Source organism: Triplophysa dalaica, chromosome 1 (genome assembly GCF_015846415.1).
Source record: "Triplophysa dalaica isolate WHDGS20190420 chromosome 1, ASM1584641v1, whole genome shotgun sequence".
NCBI lineage: Eukaryota > Metazoa > Chordata > Actinopteri > Cypriniformes > Nemacheilidae > Triplophysa > Triplophysa dalaica.
Window position 1 is genome coordinate 23476227 of NC_079542.1, and position 13584 is coordinate 23489810.

General features: G+C 37.6%; 1 protein-coding gene across 10 annotated transcripts in view; it reads left to right on the forward strand.

Annotated features, from left to right (window-relative positions):
* The window catches only part of dysf (dysferlin, limb girdle muscular dystrophy 2B (autosomal recessive)), an 83301-nt gene that overhangs the window by 53845 nt on the left and 15872 nt on the right, over window positions 1-13584 (forward strand). For 8 of the 10 annotated variants that reach the window (XM_056749440.1, XM_056749439.1, XM_056749445.1 and 5 more), the window contains 4 exons: window positions 7077-7175; window positions 9569-9697; window positions 11714-11869; window positions 12584-12675. In XM_056749440.1, coding sequence (XP_056605418.1) covers window positions 7077-7175; window positions 9569-9697; window positions 11714-11869; window positions 12584-12675 — 476 coding nt within the window. The remainder of the gene's footprint in view (window positions 1-7076; window positions 7176-9568; window positions 9698-11713; window positions 11870-12583; window positions 12676-13584) is intronic. The other 2 variants (XM_056749437.1, XM_056749441.1) reach the window with 1 other exon arrangement.

Below are 13584 nucleotides of genomic sequence, written 5' to 3' on the forward strand. Positions count from 1 at the left end.
GTACTCAGAATATACTATATATTATTTAATAAGGTTTTTGCCTGAGTGAAAAAATCCAGTGAAAATACACATTTTAAAACACTAAAATAATCTTACTTATATGGAAAGAAGATAAGGTTATATGTTTTACTTTTTAAATAATTACCTATTTTGAAGGGGTGCTTGAACACTATTGCATTTGCAGTACATACAAGGTGCAATAGGGTAATGTTAAATATATCTGACTGACCACACCAAAGTAATTCGGTGAAAGATATGGTGCTTTTTTCATAGTTTATGTCTCATGGAAGACTCAAGAATGTGAGTTTTTATTACATTATTTTTCTCTGAGGCACTTGCACATTGAAACTCCACACACTCCAGATTCCCTCACTGGTTATAAAACAGACACTCGCTCTTTATTCACATCGGCACCAAACTATGATAGCAGACTTTCACCATTCCACTTAAATAAAACAAGCTTCATAGCCAAATCACAGCTAAGTTGCACGCTTGTTTGTCTGAGTCTGTAAAGTCCTCTATGTAACACTTCAGATTGGTTACAGATCATGTTTCCTCCATGCCGATGAAACCTAGAGATAGATCCTGTTTTATGTTAAGATCATGATGGTTTAATGGATTCAAACAATCTTTTCCTTTCTGCACTTTCTTAGGTATAGGAAAATAGAAATCATTTAGAATAATTTGCAAGCGTATAGGACAAAAATTTAGTGTGTGTCTGTTTAGACATATCTACTCTTGGATGACATGCAGGTCTTAGCATGGTCCAGTTCGGTCCTAATCACATGATCTCTATAGCTTCAGGGCTTCGCTTGTAGTCCTTCTGACTGCATTCGACCGTTCTAAGACCAAGCAGAATCCTTTGATACAAATTCTTGTTTATATCACACTCTAAATGTAGTACTCTCTGGCTCTGCCTGCCAAGAGTTAGAGGTTACTTTTTTGCAAACAAAGATATTTATTTTATTAGAAAACATTCAAACCAGATGATCAAAAACCCAAATTTTCTCTCTCACCAGAGCCAAAGTAAATAGGGCTGTTAAAAGATTCCCAGTGCATTTCCCTTCATAGCCAAATGTCAAGAACAGAAAAATTAAGGAGTAAAAAGAAGAGAAAAAGAGCAAGAGAAGAAAATGTGTATTCAATCAGTTTTCCACTAATACAATTTTAAAGATGCAGACTTTCTGTGAGCCAGGGTGAAGACTCTCTGTCCCGAATAAGTGCAATGATGGATGTTAAGATGCTTTTTACTACTGTAAAAAAATCTGTAGAAATTACAGTATTAATGGCAGTAGTCTGCCAGTATTTACTGTAGATTTAAATGTAAGTATTTCTTTTCAACAGTTTGTTCAAAGATGAACTTAAAAAAAAAACATTAAAAAAGTTTTTATCTTTACAAATTTTTTTTGAATAACAGCAAAGGATTTCTAGATACTAAAAAATGATGAGGATTTTCCCATAATAGTTTGCACGAGGCTGTTATATTAAAACAAAATCTGTATAGATAAAGACATTGAAAGACGAAAATAATGTTTATTTACACCAAAGCCCAAGATCTGCCCATTCAGATACATTATATAGAAATGTAACAATACAGATTATAAAAAAAAGAATTAAACCGTAACCTAAGCTATAAAGATAACTACATCTCATGATTTCAAGAGGTTTCAAAGAGATTCAATTAGGTCAAACAAATCTGAAAGAGCGATGTCCAACTTCTTTAAGATTTAAAATAATTATTAAATTATTTTGTTAAAACTTCTAGATCAGTTTGATCTGTACACGATTCCCATATACTCTACATACTTTATTCATGTCTGTGAGCTGTGTTAAGATCTCATTTATCTCTTAATTCGATTCTGTCCTTGATTCTTTGTAGGAGCAATGATAGACAAAGGCCTGTACTATGATGACGCAGCTTTCTCACAATGTTAAACAGCTGTGACATCTTCCTTGCCAAACCTTCAAACGCTCCCGAGGGTGAATAGCGTTTTTACACTTTTGCCAGTTTTTTACTTTTAGAAGTTGGACATCCAAATCAAGTAGTTTTGAAAGACGAAAAAGGAAACATCCAAACTGCGGTTGCTCATAAAATGGAATATTGGTTGGTGGCTTCATTTCCTTCAGACCATGAAAAATGCAAAAGGTTAAAAGAATGCCTCCATTTTTTGTAAATGTGTAGACAGTGACAGAGTACAGCACACTTCACCTAAATCCTGTGTTTAATTAACAAGGGCTGTCCTCAAACACAGAAGATTGACATGATTCACGTGTACACATTTAAATGATGTAAACACTTCTTCACTCAAAAGCTACTGAAAAAGTCAGCGCTGCTGGTTGACATGATTTGTGTGCTGGCGTACCATTTAGGTTTTCTAACTAGGAAGCTGGCTTCCAGCTGGACCATTACTAAACCAGTAAAGACCAGACAGGACCAGTCTAAAATGTCATGCTAATGCTGTTCTTTTTAGTTGGGATGTACTATTTATATAATGTCTCAGTACTGTGTATGCCAAAAACCCTTTACTGCATTCCATCACAGTATTCATGAGAAATAGAGGACTGAATATTAAAATCACTGACGAAATTGAACCCGCAAGAACCAACAGGTTTTTCTCCAGCTCTGTGTCACAAATTCTTGAGGCCATTTTTTGATATTGTTTATATTTCGGAATGACCCGTCAATCAGACTGCATGGAATGTCTGTACTGTAAATTCAAAAGATACTTTACGTAAAAAATCGACTCGCTCAGTAATTACCAAACTTTATTTGTTTATCTTTCATCACTGGTTCACGTGAGTCCTTTTTTTCCTCAAACAAACCCCCCAAAAACAACCCTTAATGCCTCACAGTAACCTTTACCTCAGGAATGGAGAATAGCTTTTTACCCATTTTACCAAATGAAGGAGGAGTGAACTTCTCTGTTCCCTGTGCCTCTTCGACCACCCTGTTCCAGTATTAAGCCGTCCAGAGTCATAGCAACCATTACAACATTAACCCCCACCCACACACACTTTAAGAATTTTAAAAGTCCCCTCAACCCCAGACAACTTCTCGTTTTGCTTGGCTCCGTAAATGACAAATTTGAGATCAAGTGAGAAACCCCTGCCAAATGTTTGCATCGCCAGTGTACTGAATACACACGCAAGCTGCAGAGGTAAATCTATTATGCCTAGTGCTCACTTCCTTTCACTGCCCGACTAATACATCACTTCATTAATATTCATGAGTATTACCTATAAGCTCTCTACCCAATCCATCAATTGGCTTCACCCCTGGTACCCCTAGTGGTCTATATAGCAGGGAGGGCCGAGCTGGATCGTACCTGACCATTGCAATGCTGGAAATCGTATTACTCCCCTAACATTATCTTTTCATCTGTATAACATCAGGTTCGACTGTGTGTCAAGCAGCACACACATCCAAAAATATATACACAGGTCTAGCTTTCTCTGGTGTGGTACTTACTGTAATAATACCCCTAAGCCTTAAAACGTTTTGGGAGAGTATTGAATAACTAAACACATGCATCTGGTGCACTTTAAGTGTCTGGGTGACCAGACACACACACACACACACACACACACACACACGCACACCTACATGTACGCACTCTCATTACACATAATTTCAAAGGCAAAATGGAACATTATTTCCTTAGTCCCATACACTCCCATTAACACGCACACAAACACCTCAGACACGTACGCACGGTAACACAGATGGAAACATGGATTTCGCTGCGTCCTAAGGCTCCACTTTAATAGCTCTTGTCAGACAAAGAGAGGAGACATGTGGCAGTGCTATGAAAAGCACTATTCAGGGCTGGTTAGGCTGCCCCACAGCCAGGCCAACTCAGCTTAAGTGAGTCTGAAGGCTTCGGCTCACAATACGCTGCAAAACTTTACAGCATGCCTGCTCTCATTTATCCCGTGTGCCGCCTAGGAGTAGAAGCATGGGCTGGCAGCACACCCTCCCTCTTTAAATCATGCCTCCTGTTTCTTTTCATTTTATTTTTCTGCCCATCCCTCTTTTTCTCTTTGAGAATTACCACTATCTGTTAATGCGTTCTTTTTTCTTATTTCTAATGTAATCAAAGCCAATACAGAAATAGTCAGGTTGTTTTTTTTCCTCTAATCCGAGTACAATATTATATACTTTCCAGCAGTCTTATTCGTACTTGCGTTCCAGGAGTGCTTGGTATCTCACACAACTTTTAAGTAACCACATACACATTCCGTGGTGCGGCAATGGCATGTACTTAAACATAACACCATCAGCCACCCCAGTTAGCCACCAAACACGTGCCACTATGGCATTCACCCCAACCGCTAGGGCTAAAAAACTCATGCCAGTTCTTGCCATTCCTGTTACTACTGTTTTACCTTCCTTGTCATGGCTGAACAAAGTTGGAACGAAGGAATCGAAACTTTGCTCCTGGAAGAGAGAGAATCATGAGGTGGACTGAGCATGTAAAAAATAGTGCCAGTGAGGATATCTTGTTCTCCCTTAAACACAGTGTTTTTGTTGAGAATACCTCCCTTTATTCCATCTGTCAAACACACACACATGCAAGCACACATTTTATTACTGTCTTTAAAGAAGAATGTGAGATTATGGAGTTAGATAGTTTCCGTTTGCTTACATATTAGGCTCCTGAAGTGCAGGACTGTTCCAAATTTTCAACTTTGGCATGAAATGTATTCAATGACGACATCAATACTGTTAAACCGAAGTTCAAAGCCTACCACAATACAAACAAATAAGGCATGAATTTCTAAAATTTTTATTGTAATACCTGATTGAAATGTACTATTAAAATCAAATACTCTCAAAGGAGTTTGATGTAACTCAACCTTTACCAGTCTTTTTAAAGTCTTTTAATTCATTACCATCTATAGCAGAGGTTCCCAAACTTAAAGTAAAGTATACAAACATTGCAAGCAACTCCGCACATGTACTTACTAGGTTCTACCCAAACAAGTGCATAATGACAACACAAAAGAACACAGTCCAATATAATATGACTTATATTTATTTACTCATTATTTTACTTGTTGTTATACATAAACCATGAACTATTAATACAGATGGTCAAATTTCATCAAACTGATTTGAGTGCTGATGGATGTCCTCTTTATGCAAACGCCAGCCTCTTTTTGTATCTGAGGTTTGGCATTTATGACTGCAGCGCTTCTCCGCCATCCTCCGCTGGCCTCCCTGCGTTGTCTTCGGTCGATATTTACCAAGGTTTCATTTTGACAAATAAAAATTTCCTAAACTTAAAGCCTGAAAAATAATCTGCGTGCACAAATGCGTGCATGGTTTTACTTTTAATTTAACTAATTTTATTATTTTTGTTATACTTATTAATTATGTATTACTATTCCTATAAATAAATAAATAATTTCTGGAAATCATCTTGCGACCCCAATCTTAGGGGTCCTTAACCCTACTTTGGGAACCCCTGACCTATATAAAAAGGTTTAAGCGTAGGAATAATTTCGTACTGTAATATAAACATGGACTGTATAACATATACTGCCATGAATTAAAAATAATAGAGTGTTATTGCTGCTTTGAAAAGAAATTTTACAAAATAAAACACTGCATTATGCTACTTGTTATTAGTCTTTTAAGGTCTGTGTTTTATTTTACATTTATGCGTTTGCAAGACACTTTTATCCAAAGCAACTTACATTGCATTATACTAGTATGTTTATGAGAACCAAGTTTGTTTGTAGGGTGAAAACATAAATAACATAATTTAAATGTTTTTGGTAGTTTCAGTGCATTTTGAATGTGAAAACAAAGGTCCAGTCTAGCGGCAAGGTCGAATAACATGCAAGGGGACCCGCGGTGTATATGAATAGAAATTGCCTGTTCTAAGGTAATAGAAACATAAAGCTTCATTGTGCAAGCTTTTTATACACCTCTGAAGACATAAAGACATAGTTATGTATAATTTATTGCATTTCTGTCAAAAGATCATTCCAAAAATAACACACCAGACCTTTAACTGCTGTGCCAAGTTGAAAGTTGTGAATGAATGAAAACTACCTACTGAGAAACATGTATCCTTTTCTGTGTGTGTGCTTTGAGGATATCATGTAATTGTGTCATAAAATAAATTGTGATTGGGTTGAAAGGCAACATATTTGTATTGTGTAGATACTTTCGAAACAGTCACTTTTGAGCTCCCATGACTGTAAGGATGCTGTCACAATGAGAGCTGTTACAGTGTTGAGACAGCTAACAAAGTTCTGGAACAGAGTTATAATGTGATGGCAGTTAGGCAGGACACTGGCTCAAATCAGCATACAGTAATCAGACATCATACTAGTCTTTTGTTTCGTGTCAAGAGGCAGTGTCACTTGCAGAGGGTGTTGTCCCGCACTATAACAACACTCTTTTGTCTTTTGGTTGGAAGAGAATGTGGTGTTGGCCGATGTGGGAATCGCCTGATTTGTGGCACCTTTGAAAAATTCTCTCTCTTTCCACACGGAATGAGCGAACTCAGGCCAGACTTATCAGTGGAGATTAGCACATTAAATTGTAAAGAACATCAATGTACCAGAAGAGTGCCCAAAACAAATTTAAAGCTGTCATTGTGATTTCAGTTGATATGCTTACAATTACCAGCTTTAGAGCGGTGGAATGATTTATCAGTCACTTATGGAAAAGCTGATTAAGTTATGGAAAGCCGGGTCTGTGGATGGTGTCACTGTTACTCATGCATGCATTTATTCCATAGATTTTGACGCTTGAGGGTATACTTGACACTTTCTTTCTTCACTTTTTATCTAACCTTGTCTTATTGTTTGTGTTCAATTTGTTGGACATGCTTAGATGGCATTGTGGGTAAGTTGAGTCTTCTTACTGCTTTCAGACTAGATGTTCTTGTTTGTGAAATGAACTTGCTTTGACTAATTTCATTAGGTTTGTTAAAATGGAGATGATTTTCAGGGATGTGAAGGATCTTGCTGTATTATTGTACAGAGCTTCTTTACTGGATACATTTCTAATGTTATTTTCTCGTTTCCTTTTTTGGTGTTCTTCCTCTCTCTCTCTAAAGCAGGATGAATTTATGGACTGGTGGAGCAAGTTTTATGCCTCCACAGGTGAGAGGAACAAATGTGGAAGTTACCTGGAGAAAGGATTCGACACACTGCAGGTAAGGTAACATCACTGCTACTGTACACAGACAGAGTGCAGAAATGCTTTAGGTTTAATGCAACGCATTATTGTATTTAATTAACAGTGACTTTTAAAAAAAATTCAAGCAATGTTAAATCTGTACATGAGTGTTTAATGAATAATTTATAAAAATGAAAATGTATCATCATTTTCTTACTTTTGACTGCCTTACTAGCTTTTAGTCAGTGCTCTGAACACAAGAAATAGCTCAGTTCATTTAATGAACAAATGATTCAGATCAGTTTGTGAATTGGATCAATTTGTGTATTCATTGACATTTGATTTGACATAATGTGGACCAGCAGCTATCTGTGACTCAAACATGTATTTAGCCCGTCATGTGTGTATCGCGTCATGTCAAAATACATGCCTGCTGCAGACGCTTCGAAAGGGCTTTTAATAAGAGACGCTCGCGTATGCTAGATACTCGCTGGCATGTAATTTGACATGATGCGTGATGCACATAGGTTCATGTTGAGTGCTGAACACATATTTTTAATTCCTGCTTCCCCTGAAGAGGAGACATCGATCGCCACTGATGTGGACATAATGCTTTGCTCGTAGATGTGACAACCCTGCTGAAAAGATAACAAAAAAATGCCTAAAGAAACCACTACAGAAATGGTAATGGTTTCCATTAAAATACCATTATGAACCATTAGCTTTTTCCATTAAAACATTACAAAATTATTTTTGTAGTGTATTTTTGGCATTCCAGTAGGATTTAACATCGGATAAATAGTCCTTGCCACACCAGTAGAACCATTACAGTTTCCTTTAAAACGTATACATACCATACCAATACAAATCCCTCTAAAAAAATTAAAACTTCCTTAATGGTTTCTATTGTTTTTTTCAGCAGGGTTTTTTTTTTTCATCAAGGAAAGCATACAAAACTACAATAGAAACCATCACAGAAATTTTTATGGTTTCTATTAGAAAACCATGTTGTAGTGTGCTTTTGGCATACTCCATAGGATATTTTCTTATGATGTTCTATTGGTTCCCATCTGCCAGATAATATCCTACCAATTGAATCCATCACATGCCAGTAGACACCCATTAAATCATCAAATTATATTTTATTGTGTTTTATGTCGGGTTCTATTGTTTTTTTTTCTCTCAAAAGCTGTTTTATTGTATGAACAAGAGTGTCTAGGTTATTCTAAATAATGACACAGTTTTCTTGTTTACGTCAACTGTTCTTCACCAACAAAACATCATTGTTACTATAGCCACATTATCAGTGCCCAAACAAAAGCAAACATGGGAATGCCAGAATCAGAGGTCACTGAAACATAGGCTCCACACCAGAACATCAAAGCTCTGCGGTCTCCCTCGGGAGAGCGCATGCCTACTTTCAAATGTTCACTTACCCCTACTCCAGTCCACTCCAGCCCACTTCCCACAAGCGTATCCATTTATAATGGAGCCCATGGCTGCCAGATTCCCAACTTTCCGATGAATTCATGTCGGGGTTGCCACAGGGGGATAACCAAGTGCAGACGAGGGCTCTGTTACTGACGTCATTACCCGTTCCCCCCACCTCCCTATCATCCCCATCCATCTCTGCTTGGTTTGTCAGTGATCTCCACTGTCACCACGTCCCCCCCTTTCTTTGCCTTAGCCGCTCTTTCCAACCTTTCCAATCCTAATGTTTCTGTTAGTCATCTGGCAAGGGTTTGTGTCTCAGGACTACCTGCACGACTGGGCTTGATAGTTGGCTGTCACCGTGTGAGCGCGTCATACGCGCCAACAGCGGTGACAGGCAGACACGCTTTTCCTCAAACTGCTGAGATCGGCTGTTATTTTGGGCTAATGGTGCCTGAGGGACAGATTGAGAGAGGGAAAGAGCGCGAGATACAGTTGTGTGCAGTGTCACACGTTCAGGGTAGCAAGGACCAGCCCTCGCAGCGCCCAATGAGTCATCCAGAGAAAGAGAACCTGAGGAGGATTCCTTCGTAAGGTTGTCATCAGAGTGTCTCCCAGGTGACCATTTTGGATGGCGTTTAAATAGAGAATTGTGTCCCGTTTTTTATGCTGAAGTCAATGCATATTTTCCCCATGTTTATGCAGTTTAATGTTTTTAAACGTTCTTGTAATAAGTAATGTCCAGATCCTTTCCCATTAATGGTCTATTTGAGGTTGTTTGACTTGCAACTGAAATTATAAACCCACAATTAAAGATTCCAGAGTCCACAATTCTCCTTTTGCACATGCAACAGTAGATGTCTTGTGCATAGTGTTTGTCCTTTTAGCCCCAGAGCTGATCATAGATTTTCAAAAAAAGAAACAAATCTGAATTCAAATCATACATTGCAACATGAATGCATTTGCAAACACACTCACACCCCATCCTGTCTTTCCCAGGTGTATGACACGGAGCTGGAAAAGGTTGAAGGATTTGAGAAGCTCGCAGATTTCTGTCAAACCTTCAAACTCTACCGTGGAAGAACCCAGAACGAGAGCGAAGATCCGTCTATTGTTGGAGAGTTCAAGGTAGGGTCACTCGCAGCCTCTCAGAAAGTCTTGCTGGAAGCAGCAGGATCAGTTCAAGTAATATCACATGTGCTCTCGGTTTCCAGGAAGAGAAATGTTCAGACAGTGCCAGATGAAGCGAGAGATGTGTGTCAATGCTAATTAGCTAATGCCATGGTCGGATATAAAAGTCGGTTGAATTGTGTTTCAGTTCTCTTTAAACTGAACGCATTCTTGACCCTGACTTGTTCAGTCTGTTCTTTGTCAAGTTTGTAGTTTAGTTTAGTTCTCTAATTCAAATGCTTTGCAAAACGTAACAAGTCTCATGCAATCCTGCATGTGGACTGTTTTGAACTCAAATAGTGAGAACGTTTTGTTTGTGTCCTTGACTTTACACTCTTTCAAAAGATTGTTCAGTGGTTCTGTGATGTACTGTAGGTTACTGTATGTTTAATGAAGGAAGTTTTTATTATTTGTAAGTTGAGTTTAAAATGCATTATTATTTATGTTACATTCTTCAGTACAAAACAAACTATTCTATGAAGTTCTGTGAAACTAGAGACGCACTGATATATCAGCCAAAAATTGGAATCAGTTGATAAAAGCAATTTCTCACACTATCAGCATTGGCCCATAGTTTAAGTAAAAGATTATCAGGGCAGATATATCCTGTTAATCAAAAGAGGGCAGAAAATGCATACATTTGTACTCTGTATGTAGAAAATGTTAAGAAACATCACCAGTTTGATGTTCAATATTAATTGTCTTTAAGGGGCGTTTTCCCAGAGAGGGATTATCTTAAACCAGGACTAGGCCTTAGTTTAATTAGCAAATTTAAGTAGTTTTAGTAAACATTACTTCCTAAAACATTGCTTGTGTGCTTTTTGAGACAATGCAAAGGCACTGATGTATTTTTAAGGTCTGATAACGTTAGGTTACACATTATTACCATTCACAGTTTTCACAGGTTTTCATGTGAAGCATTCGCACTGGAGAATTTTACTCAAATTTACTGACTTATTTCCCGGATGTGATGGCAAGGCTTTGTGTATAGTTTGTATTGCCGGACACAAGATCATCGCGATCGCAGGTCTCAAATGTTAAGATAGTTTCAAAGACTGAAATAAAGAAATGGGATACTCCCGGTAACTTATGGACATCACTCAGAATCCGAAATAATACTAAAACACTTCAAAGCAGCCTCCATTATTTGCAAATTGTGTATAAAACCTTGAAAAATTATGTATGAGCCCACTAAATCACAGAGATGGCGATTCGCACAGGCTTAAAATCACAGACGACCTCTGCAATCAATAAAAATGACTAGAGGTCCCCAACTAATACTTATTTTGTGAGATTAGTGCTCAGGGCACATCAAGCGATCTTAACAAAGCAATAGTGATGCATAGTACAAAAATGTTTTACTCACATAAGATTGCTGCGCCATTTCTATGGGATCCAATATTCAAGGGACAGCACTGCTTTTTAATTTTAAACTCTTCACAACTCTCAGTGCAAGTTGTTTTCTGTTTGGACATCTTTTATATTTATTTTAGTCTAGGACTAGTCTAATCCCTGACTCGGAAACCACCCCTATATGAATAAATAACATTCAGAAGTTAAGAAATATTAATCTGATCATCAGAATTGGTATCGGCAAAAATCACTCTGAATAATTGGTATCAGTGGAGAAATTTAGTATCGTTGCTTCTCTACTTGAAACATTTATTAATGATAACATGATTTTTTTTATAATATTTGTACAACTGTGTTGTCCCAGTACATACAGAGGAGATGTTGGACAGAATCCTTTGGCTCCAAAAAACTCTAAGCTTCAAAATCTTTAATTTTAGTAGCATGGCTCTTTTGTTTATTTGGATTACATGTGGTTCTCGTATGTTTTGAGCAAGCTACAATTTTTATTTAAAAAATTATAAAATAAATTGTGCCTTCAGGCCCAAGACAGAAAAAGGAAAATCAGATTGTGTCATAAATGACTTACTTTGAACTACCGATTCCTCTCCTTTCTTATGTTAGGGCTTGTTTAAAATATATCCACTGCCTGACGATCCCTCGATGCCCGCGGTCCCGCGCCAGTTCAGCAAACTCCCACCAAACAGCACAGAGGAGTGTCTGGTACGCGTGTACATAATCCAGGCCTATGGCCTACAGCCCAAAGATGCCAATGGCAAGGTAGGTACAACATGACCAAAATACTGTATATCATCATATTTAAAGTAAACATAAATTCTTACCAGACTTTCGCTTTCCAGTGTATTTAATGATATACAGTCGAGTTGAAATGGCATTATCTAGAACTAAATGCCATATCATGTTGACTGACAGTATTTACACATGGCCTTGGAGTTAGAGAGGTTATTACAACGGCCTTTCAATATTTTCAATAGGCCTATTTGTTCTATTTAAGTTTTTCATCAATCAGAGCCTGAGCCTCGACAGCCAGACGAGTGTTAGCCGTTCGCGAAGCCTCCGCAGTGCCAGAGTCATAAGAGAGCTGAGAAATTGCATTATAAAAACATTTAGCCACCCTTTTACCCACAACCATAAACTCTCAGTCGCAGCCTGACACCCGGCCAACACGCCACCACTTCTGGCCCTGTGTCAGATGGACTTTCTCTCCATTAGTTGCAAATATGTTAAGATGACATCCTTTCATCACCTACTCAGGCCAGAAGTTATGATATGGAACATTTCACACATATACTCACTGCCCATGAGACAAGCTCTGATCACAGCGAGTGTGATGCTTTTTCCACCACAACAGAGAAGAGAGGTCATTTAAAATAAGAAAAGAGGGTGTGCGGTTTGGATATTTCTGCTTTTGATGTTTGTCTGAGTGTTTGTCTGTTAACACATTCATAACTAACACGTCTCCTTCTTTCAAAGTGTGACCCCTATGTTAAGATCACGATTGGAAAGAAATCCATCGATGACCACGACAATTACATACCCTGTACTCTGGACCCTGTCTTTGGAAAGTGAGTAGTTATCTCTTTTTTCTCTGGTTTTGAATTTTTGTACAGATGCACATACTAGAAAAAGCTTTTTACTATGATTGTGTATCATTTTTAAAGAGAAAATCAGGGGCCTCATTTATCAATAGTGCGTAGAAAGGTTGTGTCCTACGAATGAAATTTAGAATGTGTGCAAGTACAAAGATATGTGTACTTATCAAACTTGCATATGCAGGTCTTACACACACCAGTAATCATTGCTGATAAATCCCACATGTTCTTAAGCGCCGTGCTCGTTCATTGTCATTTGCATTTGGAAACCTCCCCAATGAACCATATATGGTGACGAGACCTCGTTTTATAAAACACGTGAATGTCCTCGGCGCAGATCACAGATCTCTCGTAAACAGATCACAGCGCTCTTTGAAAAGGCAAATTTCATAATTATTATAGGAGATTTCTATTGCATAAATTAAAGTGTTCAGAACAGAAATCGAATTTGCAGTTCTTTTTTGTGAAATTTCAATTTTATTATAATTTGGTAAAGCGATTTAGTAATAGAAAAGCAATAAGATGTTAACATGTATTATTTTTATTAATAAGAAAAAATATTTTTGTTTTATTTCAGTTGAATGTTTTTAATTTAATTGTTTCATATATTGTTCTGTTAAGTGTGTCTTTAACATTGTGCTTTAAATAAAAGGTTTGCCAAAACATCCAGCAAAGTAAGATCAGCCATGACACTATAACTAAACTTCAAATGATTTCCCATCTGTCTTTAGAAGCTTCTCTAGCTTGAAATAAGAATTTACTGAGACAGCAAATAAAGTACACAGCAAACACACTGTGGCACTTTCTTTTTGTAGTACCACTGTTCTACCACTACATTTTCTGCGTAAGCATGCTCAGATATGTGCTTATATTTACACACAA